This window comes from Eschrichtius robustus, chromosome 10, assembly GCF_028021215.1.
Source record: "Eschrichtius robustus isolate mEscRob2 chromosome 10, mEscRob2.pri, whole genome shotgun sequence".
Classification (NCBI taxonomy): domain Eukaryota; kingdom Metazoa; phylum Chordata; class Mammalia; order Artiodactyla; family Eschrichtiidae; genus Eschrichtius; species Eschrichtius robustus.
This window is the reverse complement of record NC_090833.1, coordinates 88,733,111-88,752,998: the sequence shown is the minus strand read 5'-3', so window position 1 is coordinate 88,752,998 and position 19,888 is coordinate 88,733,111. Positions and strand designations below refer to the sequence as shown.

The 19,888-nt window shown below is 39.9% G+C and overlaps 1 protein-coding gene across 4 annotated transcripts; it reads left to right on the top strand.

The window, feature by feature from the left end:
* Positions 1-6,841: 6,841 nt before the first annotated feature.
* On the top strand, positions 6,842-19,554 carry PRXL2C (peroxiredoxin like 2C). Of its 4 annotated transcripts, XM_068553525.1 has the most exons (7): positions 6,842-7,174; positions 7,616-7,684; positions 8,582-8,635; positions 8,803-8,908; positions 13,569-13,700; positions 14,438-14,494; positions 17,256-17,315. In XM_068553525.1, exons 1-6 carry the CDS (start codon positions 6,959-6,961, stop codon positions 14,452-14,454), a joined length of 594 nt encoding a protein of 197 aa, XP_068409626.1. In that variant the 5' UTR covers positions 6,842-6,958; the 3' UTR covers positions 14,455-14,494; positions 17,256-17,315. The 4 variants fall into 4 exon arrangements, with proteins under 4 accessions (XP_068409626.1, XP_068409625.1, XP_068409624.1 ...); XM_068553524.1 differs by lacking the exon at positions 14,438-14,494 and having other exon boundaries at positions 13,659-13,700; positions 17,256-19,554; XM_068553523.1 differs by lacking the exon at positions 14,438-14,494 and having other exon boundaries at positions 17,256-19,554.
* The last annotated feature ends 334 nt before the right edge of the window (positions 19,555-19,888 follow it).

Here is a 19,888-nt window from a genome sequence, read left to right as displayed (position 1 = left end):
GCTTCTGGGGATGAACATGTTCTATGTCTCTTCATCGCACCTGAACTAGAAAATGCAGCTCTGTTGCAACTGGGATCCATCTTGTGACCAGCCTAAGGGTAATGCCAATACAAAGGAGGATAGAACCAAGAGAACAGCTGAGGAAGGAAGCCCTGATTTTACCACACCTAGAAACTGACTTGTCCCTGAATTTCCTGTTATGGTAGATAATAAATATCCTTATGATGCAAAACTGTTTGAGCCAAGGTTTTCTGTCACTTGAAAAGAAAAATATCGTAACTGATACAAGTTCTCATTATACTTTATTCATACTTCTGCTATATTATTTATTGCCCTTCATCACAACTATTTATTCTGAGTTTATCTTCCCAACTAGACTCCTGTCTCCTTCCCTTGAGCTTGTCTTAATTATCTTAATCTTTCTAGTTTCTAACAATGCCTGACACAGGGAAGTTACTAAGTAAATATTTGTTAACTCTGTGACTGGTTCTGCCTGTTGCATCCTGATTTCAAGGATTTGGGGTGTTTATATGAAACATAGTTTGTATTCGTAAGCTTAAAGTGTAAAGGAAACTACGATACATTGCAATTAATACTCCAAAAAACAAACACATTTGAGAGTAACCAAATGAAACATCCATACCAGAATAAGCCAAATTCTGTGGTGATCATTTGTGGCTTTACTCATGCTTTCTTCCTGTCACTTGGACTCTAGAACATTTTTTTAAACTTTACTTTTGGAACTAATTTTAGATATACAGATGAATCACAAAATAGTACAGAGCTCCTATTTACCCTTTACTCACTTTCCTCTAATATTAATATCTTATATAGCTATAATACATTTGTTAAAACCAAAAAATTAACACTGGTACAACACAACTCACTAAAGTTCAGACTTTATCCAGAGTTCCCCAGTTTTTCCACTAATGTCCTCTTTCTGTTTCAGGATCCAATTCAGGATACCACACTGCATTTAGTTATCATGACTCCTTATCTCCCATCCGTGATGGTTTCTTGGTCTTTTATGACATTTAACACTTTTGAAGAGTATTGGTCAGGTATTTTGTAAAATGTCCCTCAAATTTTGTTTATCTAGAGCTTTTTCCATTTTTTTCTTTCTTCTTTTCTGATGTCTGAAGCTTTCTAGAAATTCTTTTGTAGTAATAATAATGCCTTATTTTAGGATATTTTATGCTTTACAGACCAATATCACTACATTCCTTTGGTGATTCTCATCTCCACCTGGAGAAGTGACTCAGAAAGAACATTTCTCCCCATATATGGGAAAGCACTCATGGAAAGATGCTGTAAGGAGGAAGCTGAAAGCACCAAAGCACCTGCAGGAATGAAGCCTGTGAGACAGGCTGGGACTTGGGACCTGGGACCCTTTGCTGCAGTGCTTATGATCTCGGGTGGCTTCAGCCTGCAGCGGCTTGAAGCAGGATTTCAGTTCCCAGCCACAGATTGAAGTCAGGCCGCAGCAGTGAGAGCGCTGAATCCTAGCCACTAGACAGACCACCAGGGAAGGGGGGCCAGTGACAAGGCCCTGGCCTGTCAGCTGTGTAGAAATGAATTTCCACGTAGAGTCGGAAAGTAGTGAAACAAGTGTTATTAGGAAGAAAAAGAGTACATATGTGTGGATAGATACACGGGCGGGCTCAGAGAGAGAGTCACGCCCTCACAGTAGTTTGAATCGCTTTTATGGGGGCATTTCTTCCGGGTTTCCTTTGGCCAATCATCTTGCTTTGCCTGGTTCTGAGTCCGTATATGGTATATCTCAGGGTCCTCCCATGTGCACATCTCATAGCCAAGATGGATTCTAGTGAAGAGGCCTATGGGTAGGTTGGTATCACTTACTGTGGGGTGGTACCCCCTCCCTTTTGACCTCCGAGGAGCCTCTCTATGCATGTGTAGTCAGGGAGGTCTCCTTGACTTCGAGAATGAGGAATATGTGGTCTTTTATCTCTTATCTGGGCAGGGCTCAGCTCTTCTCTAGCCCCTCAACTTGGAGTATCTGTCCACAGAGGACAAACTCTGGCTCCTCAGCCTGGGGCCCATCTATCTCCTGCCTCACTTACACCTGGACAAACGTCTAGTCTAGTCCGAGCAACAGAATACAAAGAAACTATAAGGGACTAAAAATAACTGTGTGCATGCCCAGTTGGGGCAAAGTATGAACAACAAGATGCAAAAAACCCAAAAACCCAGCTGCCACTTCTGAGGTGTCAGGAGCAAAAGCAGGGTACTGTGCATGATCCCTGCACACAGCACGACCAAGGGGGTGGGCAGATCACCCACGCCACTCCTTCTGCCCGACACACGGGTCCGCCCCTACCCTCACCCCATTTAAGGGATCAGCTTGCCCCAGCTCAGGGAGCAAGCAAGGGAACCTATTACTTGTTTTCATTCCCTCGTGCTGCAGCACCAGTCCCAATAAAGCCCTGTCTGAATTTCTTGTCTGGCCTCTTATCAATTTCTATTGCTTGAAGAGTCCAAGAACCCAGGTCGGTAACACCTGGACATGAGGTCAGTGAACTGGACCAGGCCTGAAGGGAGCTGGGCTTGAACTTGTGAGTTACCCTGAGGGTCAGATTCCTTACCTCCATGGGCATAAGTGGTTTATAAAATCTCTTCCAGTACTAAAATCCTCTATTATCTGTGTATTTCATTTCTCCTGCTAATATTGCACTCTACTGACACTAATCATTAACAGCTAATAATAAAACCCATAAGTTGCCTTTCAGAGATAGCGTTCTACTGTACTTTCTTCTTTCTCATGAGCAAATAGTTAGACAAAGGGAGCAAAGTGAAACCTTGCTCTCTGGGCAAGGCTCTCTTCAAAAGGCTGATAGGGTATATTGGCAACAACTTATCCCTTCAGCCTAAGTTACTTCTCAATGAATTAACCTCTTGGGGGACACATTCCTTGTTTCAGAAAAACCAAGGTTCATTAGTGACAGCAGCGGACATGAATTCACCAGGAATGTACTATTTTCAGACTGAAGTACAGCTGCAGAGCTCAGCCAGGTGTGTGGGTGATAATGGCATACCAGAAACATAGTAGAGGAGAACAAAATGAAAAATGAAAGGCTAGGGAGTGGGGAGGAAGGTAGAGGGAGAAGTTCAAGAGGATAAAGACAAGCAAAAAGAAGTTCATCCATTTATGAGTATTTATTGGGTACTCTCTATGTTCCAAGCTCTGTGATAGATTCTGGAGATATGCAGAACAAAATGGACATGGACTTGTTTTCGGGGAGTTTATACTCAAGAAATGGACGAGAAGGGTAAGGGAGGGATAAATTAGGAGTTTGGGATTAGCAGATACAAACTACTACATATAAAATAAATAAACAACAAGGTCCTACTGTATAGCACAGGAAACTATATTCAATATCCTGTAATAAACCATAATGGAAAAGAATATGAAAAAATATATATACATATATATGTATATATATATGTATAACTGTATAACTGAAACACTTTGCTGTATACCAGAAACTAACACAACATTGTAAATCAACTATACTTCAATAAAAAAAGAAATGGACAAAAAACAAATAATTATTTAATCATAAATGTAACAAATGCTTTTTTAAAAAGAAAGTGTGCAGTGTACCAAATAACCAGAAGTTAGGAGGTCAGGAAAATTTGATAAGTTGGAATATTTGATGGTCTAGAATATATGATGTACCAAGTAACATATTCCCAGGTTCAACCAGGAAGTTTTGGGGAGCTTTGACCAGCTATTGGTCACAGTGTGAAGACAGTGTGGTTAGAGTCAGTGGTTAGCATCTAAACCAAGGAAACCTGGGCATCTACTGTCAGGTGAGGCTCACCCCTGGAATAATCTGAATGAAATAGAGCTGGCTGGGTGTTAGGTTGATGGGTTTCTGTGGACTGGCAAGCCTGCAGTTGCATATGTCCTCTGAGCTCTGCCCTGCTTGTTTCAGACAGTGGGAAACACCATTTCTGTAAGGCACTATGACTACCTTGCTCCCATTCATACTCGATCCACGCCGGATGGTGAAAGCTCTCTTAGCGCCACCCTATCTTGCACATTCCATGCATTCACCAATCAGACAATATTCATGGAGGCCTACAATGTGCCAGGCCTTGTGCCAGTCTGTGAAGATATTGCAGTGCTGCAGGAGGCAAGGAGCTTACTGTCTGATTCAAAGCTTTCCAAACTTTCTTGGTTCACAGTAGTTTATTTCTTGGTGTCAGTAGTTTATTCACAGCACCCTTAGGCCAAAAGAAATTCCTATCAGTTTCTTTTATTTGGAAGTTAGATCCAAACAACTTAGTAAGTATTTATGTCTGAACAACTTAGTAGCTATTTGAAGATACAACTATAAATTAAAAGAAAAAGTAATATTTTTATTTCATCCCAGAGTGTGCCTGCCTGTTGGACACTGCACAACTTCTCCAATCTTGGAATCAGACTGGACATCCCCAACCTCATTCCCTAAACACAGTGATTTTTGTGCGGTTCTAGTTTATTTTTTTTAATTTTTAAAAATTTTCATTTATTTAGTTTTGGCTGCATTGGGTCTTCGTTGCTGTGCGGGCTTTCTCTAGTTGTGGCGAGCGGGGGCTACTCTTCATTGTGGTGCTTGGGCTTCTCATTGCGGTGGCTTCTCTTGTTGCAGAGCATGGGCTCTAGGCACGCGGGCTTCAGTAGTTGTGGCACGTGGGCTTCAGGAATTGTGGCTCACGGGCTGTGGAGCGCAGGCTCAGTAGTTGTGGCACACGGGCTTAGTTGCTCCGCGGCATGTGGGATCTTCCTGGAGCAGGGATCGAACCTGTGTCCCCTGCATTGGCAGGCAGATTCTTTTTTTAAAGGTTAGACTTTATTTTATTGCCTAGATTTTTTTTTTTTAATTTATTTTTGGCTGTGTTGGGTCTTCGTTTCTGTGCGAGGGCTTTCTCTAGTTGCGGCAAGTGGGGGCCCCTCTTCATCGCGGTGCGCGGGCCTCTTACCATCGCGGCCTCTCTTGTTGCGGAGCACAGGCTCCAGACACGCAGGCTCAGTAGTTGTGGCTCATGGGCCTAGTTGCTCCGCGGCATGTGGGATCCTCCCAGACCCCACATGGGCTCGAACCCGTGTCCTCTGCATGGGCAGGCAGACTCTCAACCACTGCACCACCAGGGAAGCCCCGGCAGGCAGATTCTTATCCACTGTACCACCAGGGAAGCCTGTGCAGTTCCAGCTTTTTATCACAACTGTTAGAAACCCAACTTGGCAAAGATATGACATTATTCAAAGAAATATAGTGGAAAAGAAATGTAGTCTAATGTGAAATCGTGAACTATCTCACTCACAAGCAGGATGTCAGGAGGATAACCCCTGCTTCCCTCAAGTATTTAAAATATCCTGCTGTGCCCCTGAGAGTGCATCTGTGGCACCCCAGCACTGGTGGAACATGACTTAGAAACAGGTCTATGATTAGAAATGCCCAAACCCACAGCAGAGTTTCTCAAACTGGGAGCACTTAAATGTGTGTTCAATAATGTATGTCTTCACACAACTGAAAGCCAGAGGATTCAGGATCAGTCTCTCCTGCACTTTGTGGCAGAGTGAAATTGGTCACTTTTACCTCACCAGCACTCTGCCCTTGATAAGTGTGATCCTGAAGGGGTTCCACTAGACAAATACCATAAATAGAGGATTGTATTTTCTGAACCACAAATCCAGAAACAAGGGTGGGTGAACTTATAAAGACAAAGAACCTGAATGTTGTCTGGTTCTGCCCTGAAAGGCTAGGACACATGGTCACCATCTATGAGAAACCCCAGTGCAAAACCAACCTCCAAGTCCAGGACCAGCTGACTCTCACAGAGTCTGCAGAAATTCCTAAATTCCTCTATGCCTGCTTGCCTGCAGCCTGCCCCAAGAGAAATTAAGGTAGAACAGAGCCATTTGGCTCCATCTTCCTCATCCCTCTCAATCCATCATTTACACACACACACACAGTTATATCACTTGAGGGGCCTGGTAAATAGCTTTAGCAAAAAAAGTCTGAAGAAAGGACATGGATTCCTGAAACACCCTAGCACATTTATACATAGATTTATTATACCTGCTCTTAAAAAATATAACTGAGGGAATTTTCTCAAGTGATAGCAATGGTCCATATTTTTATAGGATTGTGGATAACGGGTGGATAATCAGGCAAAACTCACCTAACTGTGGACAGATGCACAGATTCTGATGGAGTAAAATAGAATCTAGGTGGTGGATATAGGAGTGTTCCCTGTAAAATTCTTTCAACTTTTTGGGCATGTTTTAAAATTTCCATGATAAAATTTTAGCAAATTTTTAAATTTAAAAATTTAACTCCACTTAAGATTTGTACATTACACTGTATGTTAATGATACCTGCAAAAAACAAAAAAACAAAAAGAAGCAAGAGAACTGAGGCGGGAGTGGGTTAAAAACAGACTAGAAGGAAAAACAAATCTATCGGATCATAAATATGGATGTGCTTGGTAACTGGTTCTCTTGAACAGATAAGAACTAACTTCGACCCAGGCGGCTATGGAGAGCAGGGGTTGCTTTCTTCCTAATTAACTCCTTTCTCGGCTTGGATCTCTCTGTCTCTCTCTCTGTCTCTCCCTACCATGAGTGGCTGAGTCAGAAAACGCGACAACGGTTCCGTACCTTCCCGGAGCTTCGGAACCACCGGAGCTGCGTACAGAGACTTGGCGGGGCCTAACCTGGAAGACGACAAGTACGCCGCGGCTTGCCACCGCGCACCTCACTCTCCCCGGGCGCCACAGCGGGTCTGGACGGCGCAACTCCGCGCCGTGCGCCCCGCCCCGCCGTGCGCCCCGCCCCGCCGTGCGCCCCGCCACGGCACGCCAGTACGATCCGCTCCTTACGCCCACCTTGGGTAGCGATCCGGCCCACCAAAGATTCTGACCCCCACCCTCGCGAACCAAGGGCCCGCGGATGCAGGGCGCGATGGCCGCCCTATCCGTGGACCCGGTCACGCGGCAGATCAGCGGCCGCGCCGCCCCAGCCCCAGTCCCAGTCCCAAGCGGCCCCGAGAGCGGGCAGCCCCTGGCCGCCGCCGTGGCGGACCTGCCGGTGCTGGACGTCTCCGGGAGGCGGGTGCTGTTCGGCGCGCTGTTCCGGGAGCGCCGGGCTGTAGTGGTCTTCGTGCGGGTGAGCGCGGGCTGCGGGACGATCCGGAGCAGGGACCTCACCCGCAGGCTGAGACGGAGGTTGCTTCCACGGCCTCCGCTGGGGGGTGGTTACATCGGGCCCCTGGACGGGTCCAGGGCCCGAGAGCGGAGCCCGCCGGGCCTGGCCCTTCCCGTGGTCATCCACTAGAAGCTTCCGGAATGCGAACTGCTCCTCTCGCTTCCTTGAACGGGAATGGAAAAGCAGCCCGCCAAGCCAAGGCCATTTTCTCAGCGAGCGAAGAGGCCTAGCACAGACTGGGTGCGGCCTAATTTCAATGCATATTTGGGCGCCCCGACACCTCTTTCTACCCGTCTTGGGTGTTGTGTTAATTAGCATCACGCATAATGAAGTACTTGGTCCTTTCTGACCCCGGGGGTGTTAGTTGCTAACTTGTCCTTTTTGCCCGTATTGGGATTTCAGCATTTCCTGTGTTACATCTGCAAGGAATATGTAGAAGATCTGGCCAAAATCCCCAAGAGTTTCTTACAAGTAAGTTTCCTGAGAGTGAGCAGCAGCGAGCCCCGCTTCAGGGCGGCCTTGTGAAAATCACCTGCCATTTATAAGGAGTGCAATGGCATGAGGTGCGGAGTGCACCACCTCTCCAGCGCAGACACTCACAAACCCAGATTCTCACCATCCCACACATCTCTCCAACACCTCCAAAAAGGGGAGGCACGCGTTAGAAGTCTATTTCTGGGCTGTTCATTATTTCCTGGTTATAAACATACTAACCATAATAATAATTTTAATGTTACCTAATAACCTACCAGTTCTCAAATGTTGATTGATAATGACCAAAAACAGAAATGCTAAAAATATTTCCTTCCCTTTATTTTTGTAATAAAGACACTCCAAATAGTTGTTCGTTATAGGAAAATACTAATATATCTTAAAGGTGAAAATTTGTATTTTTAATGGAATGTATGTTCCACATTGGTCTGACAACCACATACAGGTGTGTTTCTTCAGGCATATAGAGGTTTGTCCTCAGCTGAGCTTTTGAGTGAACGCATTGGGTAGATTTTGTAAAACTAAGGTCTATTTTCAGCAGACCTTATCAATTGAGATGTGAAAGAATAAAATTGTCTGATTAAATAACCCTACTTTAATAGTTTTTATTCTTGTTTAATGTATGCCTTTGGGGGAAGTGTAGAGAACTACTGACTATATTATTTTGAAATTCTTACTTAGCAAAAGAATCATCTGAATTAATTGAACATTTTAGCATACACCTCTTTGCTTTGACTCACACAATTTTGCTCTTTATACCATTCTTCTAGAAGCCTATAGGTGGCATTAGAATGGAACAAAAGAGTTGGATTAGGGGAAGTTGTATGAAACATGTGATTTCCAATAATATGTACATGTCTTTTTTCTCTCCTAAAGGAAGCAAATGTCACTCTTATAGTGATTGGACAGTCATCCTACCATCATATTGAGGTAAATATATAGCAAATTGGGACTCTACAGGTTAGATCTCTTTCAGAAATAAAAATTGTATTATTTGAATCACTAAATGTAGGCTAAATTTGCTAAAATTAAGTCAGATTATCACTATTTTTCTCCCATTTCTTTTGACAAAAATTCCAACTCTACTCTTTTTTCAGCCTTTCTGTAAACTGACTGGGTATTCTCATGAAATCTATGTTGATCCTGAGAGAGAAATTTATAAAAGATTGGGAATGAAAAGAGGTGAAGAAATTGCCTCCTCAGGTAAGACATGATATGTCTCAAGTAGAAAACACTAATGGTGTATTTCACATTTCACATATGCATATATATGCATAGTGGAACAAACGGTAAATTCATAAATCAGCCTGCTTTTTGTGATTCTAATAAGTGATCCAGATTCATGAGACTCTAAAAGATTCATTTCCTGGATGTAATGACATGGAAGGCTGTTGGTGAAGTACTAAATGAATGAAAAATGCAAGTTGCAGAGCAGTGTTTTTAGTATGATTCCATTTTTATAAAAATAAAAACCATTTTCATAAAGATCTATACTATATATGTGTGAAATGAAAAATGTTTTAAAAGATATTGCAATGATTACCCCAAGGCATGGGAATGAGAAAAGTGGCTTTTGAATTTTTTACAATAAGTACATTTTACTTTTGTAATTACAAGAAAAATAATATTGCTTAATATATTTTCATACCTCAACACCATGGCTTTGAACGCTCTATATTCTTTAATAGATGAAATCTTAGTTTTCATTTAAAGCCCAACTCAAAGGGGCTCTTAATAGCTCTTCAAGCAGAAGCAATTGCTTCCTTCATTGTATTTTAATAGCACCTTGTACACTATTATATACTCCATAATTGCACTTAAGGTGGTGGGTAGTATAATTAGTTGAAAAGTTTTATGTTTTATTCATCTTTATATGGTCCATATTCCCTGCCCTTACACAGTTCTTTACAATTAAAAGTATAATAAGCTTTAGGTGAACTATTTATATGTATTTTAGGTAGAAAGAACTTGGCTTCTGAAATACCAAATAAGAGAACTCAACTTGAACTCAAATCACTTACTCTCAACAAATGCTGAGAATGACACCCATGGCACCCACTGTGTTGGATTTTCCCGGGAGGACTGTGATAAAAGACACAGCCCCTGCCAACCCAATGCTCATAATCTACTCTGGGAGACAGAAGCAAACAGTCGACTACATTACAGTTTAGGGCTCATAAAAGAGGAGAGCATGTACTGGCAATACCTATAATGCAGAAATGCCTATAACACCAGAAATGCACAGGGAGAGAAGAATCTGGGAAGGCTTCTTAGAGGCGGTGTTGTCTAAGCTCATTCTTTAAGGAGTTAGCTGGGTGAAGTGAGGCTGGGAATGGTGCAGCTGACGGAAAGTAGCACGCGCAAAAGCACACAGGTATGAAAAAATGTGACTGTTGGAGAAGTGCAGTTCCCTGTGTCTGGCCAGAGTCTAGGAGCCAGTTGGGGGATTGTGTGAGCCAGGGGACTGAGTCTGGGAACATGCCAAGGAGTTTGGATTTGTTCTGGAGGCAGTGGGGGAGTCATAAAAGTATTATATTTGAGTGGAGAAGTGATACAGTCTTGTTGCCAGGTGGAGGAGCAATTGAAATGTGCCAAATGGGAGTCACTGATATTCTTGACAGGTTTGTAGTAATAGGCTAGAAAGAAATGACACGGCCTGAAGTAGAGATGCAGAGGGACAGATCACAGAGCTACTTATGAGGTAGAGTTGACAGGATCCCTTTACTGAAGTTTTTAAAGAAAGCAACCTAAACTTTATTAAAACCAATGATGAGGTAGCATAAATACAGAATTTGCTCTTTTTTGCCCCTCTCTTTTTAGTATAGGAAATTGCAACAGTACAGATTGTGAACCTTCGTCTTTGGTAGACTGTTTTCCTGTGCTATAGCAGAGTCTCAGCATGTGTAAGGTCTGTTTGTCATTTAGCCACTTTAGATATAAACTGTGAGTTTCACTTTAGTAACACCTCACCATTCATTGCCTCAATAAAGATGTGGAATTGCAAAGAAAACATGAATTTAAAGCAAAATACATGCTTGTGATTATAAGAGAGAGTATATTCAAATCATTTAAACTCCTTTGATCTGTGTTAAAGTACTGTATTTCCAAACAGAAAACATTAGGTTCTCACAAAATAATTTTTTAAAGTTCCTACCTGAAAAAGCACAAATCTCAGAATCAGTTTCAGAATAATCCTACTTGAAAATTATGACACTGAAAATAAAATATAATAATTTAAAATTAATGGGACAGGGCTTCCCTGGTGGCACAGCAGTTGAGAATCTGCCTGCCAATGCAGGGGACACGGGTTCGAGCCCTGGCCTGGGAAGATCCCACATGCCGCGGAGCAACTGGGCCCGTGAGCCACAATTACTGAGCCTGCGCGTCTGGAGCCTGTGCTCTGCAGCAAGAGAGGCCGCGATAGTGAGAGGCCCGCGCACTGCGATGAAGAGTGGCCCCCGCCTGCCACAGCTAGAGAAAGACCTCGCACAGAAACGAAGACCCAACACAGCCATAAATAAATAAATAAATAAATAAATAAATAAATAAATAAATAAATAAATTTAAAAGAGAAACCTTTCATTAAAAAAAAAAAAAATTAATGGGACAGTTTATAAAGACAAAGAGTAAGAAAATAAAGCCACTAAATTCAAGGGAGTAATGGGTTTACCCAGTATTTCGTTTTGCCTTACTTGATAATAAGCCAGTTTATGGTGTTAAATCTATAATGATTACTGTAGACAACAGATAAGCACAATGCAGAAAACATGCCTCTTATAATACTTACTTAATCTAATTTTTCAAGTTAAAATTCTGGTCTTGAGTCCAAGAATCAAACTAAGAGGAAAAAATGAAAAACAAGAGTTTTACACATAACTAAATTCTTACTAGCAAAATTAGATTGTGCTTTACAGCAAAGATTGTGAAATTCTAGGTTGTGAATCTTCTTCAATTGAATTTCTAAAATTTCAGAAATGTTAAATGACCCTTCTTCAGACATGGGGAGATAGTTTGGATTTATGAACATCTATTTTAAGTGTAAAATCCTAAAAAACAGTAAACTTTAGTCCTTTACCCATGTCTCTAAGCTAATGAGCCTGTATTTGTTTCTTGGTGAGATGAATGTCCATCCCAATATAAACATGAAAGAAATAGAAAAGTTGGAGAGATGAAGGAAATAATAGGTATCAGGATATATTAAGGAATCGGGCAGGTCAAAGGCAGCATAATCATCAAAATAAAAAGCAAAAAGCACTAGTAGGAGCCGACCGCAGGGCTGAGGGTTGGGCTCTGTGCTGCGACCCGGCAGGAGAAGATGAACGGGACTGGTAACTGCTGTACACTGGTGGACGTGCACCCGGAGGGGCAGACGGTGGGCAAGAGGACCTGGGCCATGATGTCTTGCTGCTCAACCAGTCATTCTCTGGCCTCAGAACTGGTGGAGTCCAAAATTTAAAAAAACTAAAAAGATGTAAAAGGCAGGGATAGGAAAAAGATAAGTTACAAGAAAGGTAGAGACTGAGTTTCTTCACTCAAAGGGAGTGGAGGACTTCCCCGGTCGTGCAGTGGTTAAGAATCCGCCTGCCAATGCAGAGGACCCGGGTTCGAGCCCTTGTCCGTGAAGATCCCACATGCCGCAGAGCAACTAAGCCCATGCGCCACAACTACTGAGCCTGCGCTCTAGAGCCCATGAGCCACAACTGCTGAGACCACGTGCTGCAACTACTGAAGCAACAAGAGAAGCCACCGCAATGAGAAGCCCGCACACCGCAACGAAGAGTAGCCCCCACTAGCAGCCAACTAGAGAAAGCCTGCGCGCAGCAACAAAGACCCAACCCAGCCAAAAGTAAATAAATAAATAAAATACTAAATCACTTTAAAAAAAACGGGGGGGAGTGGAAGTGAAGTATCAGTTACTGTGAGAAAGGGAATAGAAAAACTGACAGCCAAGCAAAGATGGAGTGGTAGCTATAGCTGCTATTGTTACAGCTAAACCGCAAAGTCTCAGTCGCATAACGTGGGAGAAGGTTCTTTTTCTTTCACATTTCAAGAAGGGTATATCTATTGCGTGCTTCTCCAAGCAGCAATTCGGGGACACAGTAGGAAAGACTCAGGCCCTTTCCATCTTGTGGCTCTGCCATTGTCAATCCAAACTTCAAAGGATGTAGAAGGAACATGGAGAATCACTCCTGAGAGGTTTTTAGGAGGTGCCCTGGAAGTGGCACACATCATTTTACTCATTAGTTAGAGTGTAGTCACATAGCCGTACCAAACTCCAGGAAGTGTTTAGCTGTGGTCCCAGAAAGAGGAAACGGGTTTTGACCAGCGTATAACAGTCTGTGCCACAATGTCTCCTGAAGAGGAATGTAGTTATCTATTAGTTGGTAAGAGACTAAACAAAACATAAATGGGGAATTAAAAAGGAAAGCACTACCAGTTTGGTAAGTCTGTAGCTGACATTTTTCTGTGGCAGAAAATGATCTGGGTGTGTCATCGCTTCTTCCTTTAAAGCAGTAGTTCTCAACCGGGAACAATTTTGACCCCTGCCCCCAGGGGACATTTGGCATTGTCTGGAGACATTTTCAGTTGTCACAGCTTGGTGAATGGTGGTTGCTATGGCATCTAGTAGGTACAGAGAGCAAGGATGATGATAATCACCCCACATTGCACAGGACAAAGAATTATCTGGTCTAAAACATCAGTAATGAAAGGCTGAGAACTGTTCTTTGAAGGAATAAAAAAAGACAAGTCAAAAGTAAGATGACACATAAGAAAGAGACTGTTTTCTAGAAATACTAACGTTATCTTAATATCTAATCAACTATAAAATGACAACATCTAAAGACAATTCCTAATATTTCAGGACAGAGCCCCCATATAAAATCAAATATACTCTCAGGAAGCATTCGGAGCCTGTGGCGGGCAGTGACTGGCCCTCTTTTTGATTTTCAAGGAGATCCAGCTCAGCAAGGTGGAACACTCATTTTAGGTCCAGGTAAGCATCAAAGCCCAACTTCAGCAGTACACTTCTCGTGCTTTTTAGAAGTCCAGAGGCCATCCACTTTCTTTATAAAATAGCCACCATGTAAAAATGGGCAACTGGACATGGTAACAGTCAGGATGCTGTGCTTTCATAGGGGTCATCGTTTGTTTTCAAATGCTCCTGTGTATTTTTGATGTTTGTTTACTGGATGTAATGTGGCCATGATTCCATACCTGAGTGATTCCAGGTATTTGGGATAGAAGAAATCAGCATTGGTTTGGTGACTTGTATGTGGCTATAACACTCTTTAAAAATTTCAGTGGAGGCGAACATTTTCAAATGGGAGAAAACCATCAAGAACTTTTTTTTGTCAATAGAAGAATCAAATCTAGTTATTTATACCTAACAAAACTAGCAGACTTGCCCTATGTCAGAAAGCAAGTCAAGGGGAATTCCCTGGCAGTCGGACTCAGTGCTTCCACTGCAGGGGGCATGGGTTCGATCATGGTCAGGGAACTAAGATCCTGCATGCTGAGCAGCATGGCCAAAAAAAGGGAAGCAAGTCAACCCTAGGGGCAGCTTATTCAGTAACAGTTACTCTAAGCTGCATCCTTTAAATAGCTTTCTTTTTTTATTTAATTTAATTTTTATTTTATATTGGAGTATAGTTGATTTACAATGTTGTGTTAGTTTCAGGTGTACAGCAAGGTGATTCAATTATACTTATAGATATATCCATTCTTTTTCAGATTCTTTTCCCATATAGGTTATTACAGAATATTGAGTAGAGTCCCCTGTGCTATACAGTAGGTCCTTGTTGATTATCTATTTTATATATAGTAGTGTATATATGTTAATCCCAAACTCCTAATTTATCCCTCCCCCCACCTTTCCCCTTTGGTAACCATAAGTTTGTTTTTGAAGTCTGTGAGTCTGTTTCTGTTTTGTAAATAAGTTCATTTGTATTTTTTTTAGATTCCACATATAAGTAATGTCATACGATATTTGTCTTTCTTTGTCTGACTTACTTCATTTAGTATGATAATTCCTAGGTCCATCCATGTAGCTGCAAATGGCATTATTTCATTCTTTTTTGTGGCTGAGTAATATCCCATTGTATAAATGTACCACATCTTCTTTATCCATTCATCTGTCCATGGACATTTAGGTTGCTTCCATGTCCTGGCTATTGTAAATAGTGCTGTAATGAACATTGGGGTGCGTGTATCTTTTCGAATTATGGATTTCTCTGGATATATGAACAGGAGTGGGATTGCTGGATCATAAGGTGGTTCTGTATTTAGTTTTTTAAGGAACCTCCATACTGTTCTCCATAGTGGTTGTACCAATTTACTTTCCCACCAACAGTGTAGGAGGGTTCCCTTTTCTCCACACCCTCTCCAGCGTTTATTGTTTGTAGACTTTTTGATGATGGCCATTCTGACTGATGTGAGGTGATACCTCATTGTATCAGTAGTTTTGATTTGCATTTCTTTAATAATTAGCGATGCTGAGCATCTTTTCGTGTGCTTTTTGGCCATCTGTATGTCTTCTTTGGAGAAATGTCTATTTAGATCTTCTGCCCATTTTTTTATTGGGTTGTTTTTTTGATATCGAGCTGCATGAGCTGTTTGTATATTTTGGACATTAATCCCTTGTGGGTTGCTTTGTTTGGACATATTTTCTCCCATTCTGTGGGTTGTCTTTTCATTTTGTTTATGGTTTCCTTTGCTGTGCAAAAGCTTTTAAGTTTAATTAGGTCCCATTTGTTTATTTTTGTTTTTATTTTCATTACTCTAGGAGGTGGATCCAAAAGATATTGCTGTGATTTATGTCAAAGAATGTTCTGCCTGTGTTTTCCTCTAGGAGTTTTATAGTATCCAGTCTTACATTTAGGTCTTTAATCCATTTTGAGTTTACTTTTGTATATGGTGTTAGAAAATGTTCTAATTTCATTCTTTTATATGTGGCTCTCCATTTTTCCCAGCACCCCTTATTGAAGAAACTGCTTTTTCTCCATTGTATATTCTTGCCTCCTTTGTGGTAGATTAATTGACCATAGGTGCATGGGTTTATTTCTGGGCTGTCTACCCTGTTCCATTGATCTATAAATAGTTTTACTGATCAATTTGTACCACCTGAAATTCCTTTGGCTTCCCTCTACTAAATGGTTGGGCATTGGATCTCTACCATGTTCAAGTATTGCAGTCAGGGACAAACACCCAAAAAGCCTAAATCACTGTGTTGTAAACTGATTTTTCTTGGTTCTTCTTCATGTTTAAAACTGTTCATATTAGTGAGCATAGCTTCTACAGGTTATAAAATTAACATTTACTTTAATAAATTCCAGATGTCTATAAGGAAGTCTTTAGAAGGAGGATTTTGACCAAATATCATAACTTTTTTGGTTTTTTGCAGCTGGAACACTATAGCTAGCTAAAATCTTTCATTTTACTTAATCTCCCTTTCCCTCTCTCTCATGAATTTACACTAGTTAGACTAGCCAAAAAAAAAAAAAAAAGCTTTGTTTTATGAGAATATATCCTGTAAATTAGCCCAGAATGACACTGAGCCATATTTCTGAATGAATTATTTCCATCCTCAGACTTGTAAGGCATTATTTTTTGAGTCCCTCATCTCCAGGTTTCAGCATCATTTGAGCACACGTTCTGTTGTGTAAGAATGAAGAGCACACAGAAAGCATCATTTGTGTGCCAAGTTGGGAGCAGACTTAATAAAATTTTGGTACTACCCATTGGAAAAATTGTAGCTCCTTTAAGGAAAGAGCTGGGTTTACCTACTTATTTATACAAATCTCTTACACGGTTAACCAAGTATTTCATTTTGCCTTATTTGATAATAAGCCAGTTTATGATATTAAATCTACAGTGATTACTGTAGACAGCAGATAAATACAATGCAGAAAACATGCCTCATAATATTTACTAATCTAATGTTTTAAGTTAAAATTCTGGTCTTGAGTCCAAGAATCAAAGTAAACAGAGCACAGACTATAAATTATGACTATTTTATTTGAGCAGATAAAAGAATTGTGAACATCTAAGTGTATTGTAACTGATTGTCTTAATGCCCTTATTTTTTTCAGCCTCTTTTGGTCTATGGTTATAATGTAGATAGCCTATTAAATCAGTATTTAGGAGTGAATTTTTTAAGGAAGTGATTTATTCTATTATTACATTTAAGAAACAGATGATTTTCCAGCTTGATATTTATGCTAGTTCCATATTCTGCCTGTCTGTTTGACAGGATATTTTATTTAATTACATTTAATAAAACCTAACAGATGGTTATAATTTAAGAATCTTTCCCCTTGGATCTCATAAAACATTAAGTATTAGCCTTATTTAACGATAATTTTTGTCATGCTTTATTACCTTAATTAAAAATTATTATGTCATTATATAGAGAATATTATGTACTCCAGGTAAATAATTTTTTCTTTTTTACTAATTTAAAGTTAAAATGCTTCCTTGATTCTAGTAAGCAATAAATCTAATGAATAACACTGTATGTCAACCTTTACCTTTTATTCTTATTCTCTTCTAGGTAACAACATCCATTTTATACACCGTGATAGGAATAGGTTGGATCACAAACCCATCAACTCTGTTTTACAGCTTGTAGGAGTTCAGCACGTGGACTTTACAAGCAGACCTTCAGTTATCCATGTGTGACATTACAGACTCTGTCGCTTTCAAATGGACCTTGGGATATGACCTGAATTGTGGGAATGCAGTATACTTGTGCAGTGCCTAACTTGTTGGCTCTTCCCAGCCTTTGAGGAGTTATGAAACCATAAAGAGACCACCAGTTGAATAGCATGCTGAGAGGCATCAGTTGTCAAAAATGTGACATATATTTATAATTTTATAGCTTTTAAAGTTTTATTTTCTATAAAAATTTTTGTAAAAAAAGTTAAATTTTATTTTTGCAAAATAAAACTTTAAAAGCTATAAAATTATAAATACCATTCTTTATTTTACATTATGATATATCCATTCAATGAAGGTTTTTTTGGCCATTAAAATCATAAATTCTCATGAAGAACATATAAGGAGAAAGGGAAGCAACCCAAGACCATTTTATCCATTGAGAAAAGCAGGATCTCAAATTCTGTAAACAGTATAATCACATTTTTATATGTATATGTTTATATTTTTGTATGCTTAGAAAGAAAGACAGGAAGTAAACACACCAGAGTATCACCAGTTAAGTATCTCTAGGTGGTAAGATTACAAGTGTTTTAATTTTCTTTTCCATACTTTTTTATATTTCCCAACTATTCTATAATGAACATGATTCATTTTTTTGGCAAGGAAAAGGTCTTTAAAATTATATGAAGAATATATCCCTACATAGCAAGCTCCACAAAGGTACAATTATATAGGCTGCAGTCCACAAGTTTCTATCCTGATTGCTTTACTCAGAGGAAATACAACAGATCGAACCTTCACAGAGCCTGTGCTCACAGCATCTTGACCACACACCCACCGTCCATTTCACTAGGATTTTGTTTGGGGAAACGGGGGCGGGGTTGCTGGTAAAAGGAGAGAAATATGTTTTAGATATTTAAGATACGTATTTAAAATATAATCAGTATGCTTTCTGAAAGGAAATTTTAAGAATTGTTTAAACTAAAAAAAAAAAAAACTTTGTAATTTAAATGTACACTGGTTAGGTTGTATATTCCTAGACAGTTTCTATTTCTCACCTCCAAGTTTCTTTTATTTAGCAGACTATTGTGATCTTTTATTTTTCTGGAATCATAATATGTTTTGTTGGAAGTGTCCCAGGAATTCTGTTGAAAAGTACAGCAAAATTAAAGTATTTGTAATTATTAGCAAGTGTAATACTGCTCTGAACTTAAACTTTTATATCAAGTATATGGAGTCATACACAAAATATAAATTTAAAGTGTCCAAAAATTTGAATCTATTTTCATGTGTATATAAATGGAAAATCATATTTTTAATTAAAAAAAATGAGTTATCTTATAAAAGTTAAAATTAAGGTATTTTGTGCTATTTTTTATAGTAAGGAGACTGGTGGCCCAGATCCTTCTACTGATTTTAGACTTAAAACTGCTGAATCATAGCTTACACAAAATCTATATATTTACATTTATAATGTACATTATATATATACATTATGAAAATGTACACATTTTTTAAGATACATAAATGTTCTCTATGTGGTTTCATGGAGGAACAGTTACATAAATACAGTGCAGTAGTAAATTGCCTACCCGAACAAACATTTAATATAAAAATTACTTATAATAGGTGCTGTGAAATATATAAACATACTCCATATCCAATAATGTACTGGACACAAAATTTTGAAAAACCTTTTGGTGATAAATATGTAGAAGTGCTGGATAAAAAAATAATAACATCTAACAGTTTTGTGGTGCTAATTATTTGCCAGGTACTATTCCAAGTTCTTTACATACATTAGCTCTGTGGAATTGATATTACTATCATCATTATCATTGTCAACTCCATTCTACAGGACAGAAACATCCTTTTTTAAGTTGAACTTACAAGAAAGTGAGGAAACTCCACAAGGGCCAAACAGAAGCAGAAACCAGGCTGTTGACCATGCGTTGAAGCCATGGGCTGCCCTGAGGGCTGTCCCCCTCCCAGGAGTTAGAGAAGGCTGTTTCTTGGCCAACTCAAAGGCCTTACACTGTAGAGTTAAAAGTAAGACCACTGCTTAAAGCACTACCTGAGACCTGGGACTTCTGAGGGCTACAACAGTGTAAGAATGGGCTGCAGTCAAATCCATCTATAGACCAAGGAGCCCTGTGAGGAAATATGTTGTAAAGCTTCTGCAATGAACCTTTGTGGCAAAAAGAATTTCAATAAAATGAAAGTTCATGTTTAATTTAAAAATTCAAGTATTTTTGTTTCTCAAGGATATTGATAACTAATAGCCTGCATAAAATGTTTGTTCATGTTGCCATCTACCATGGGGGGGGCAAAGTGATAACACTGACCACATGAAAACTGGAAGACAAACTTTCTAAAGAAGCAACATCTACTTCAAGGTTAAGAGTTATTTTAAGAGTGTTCCAGAAGATGATTTAAGACATGCAGTTGCAGAAGGTACACTTACACATCATTCTGTGAAGAACGATTTTTCATTTAGATCAGAGTTCTTTTAAATTAATTTCACTT

Coding starts and splice junctions, on each gene's coding strand:
- PRXL2C (XM_068553523.1), top strand. CDS start 6,959: ATGCAGGGCGCGATGGCCGCCCTATCCGTGGACCCGGTCACGCGGCAG. Junction 7,685..8,581: donor TCCCCAAGAGTTTCTTACAA/GTAAGTTTCCTG, acceptor TCTCTCCTAAAG/GAAGCAAATGTCACTCTTAT. Junction 13,701..17,255: donor AACACTCATTTTAGGTCCAG/GTAAGCATCAAA, acceptor ATTCTCTTCTAG/GTAACAACATCCATTTTATA.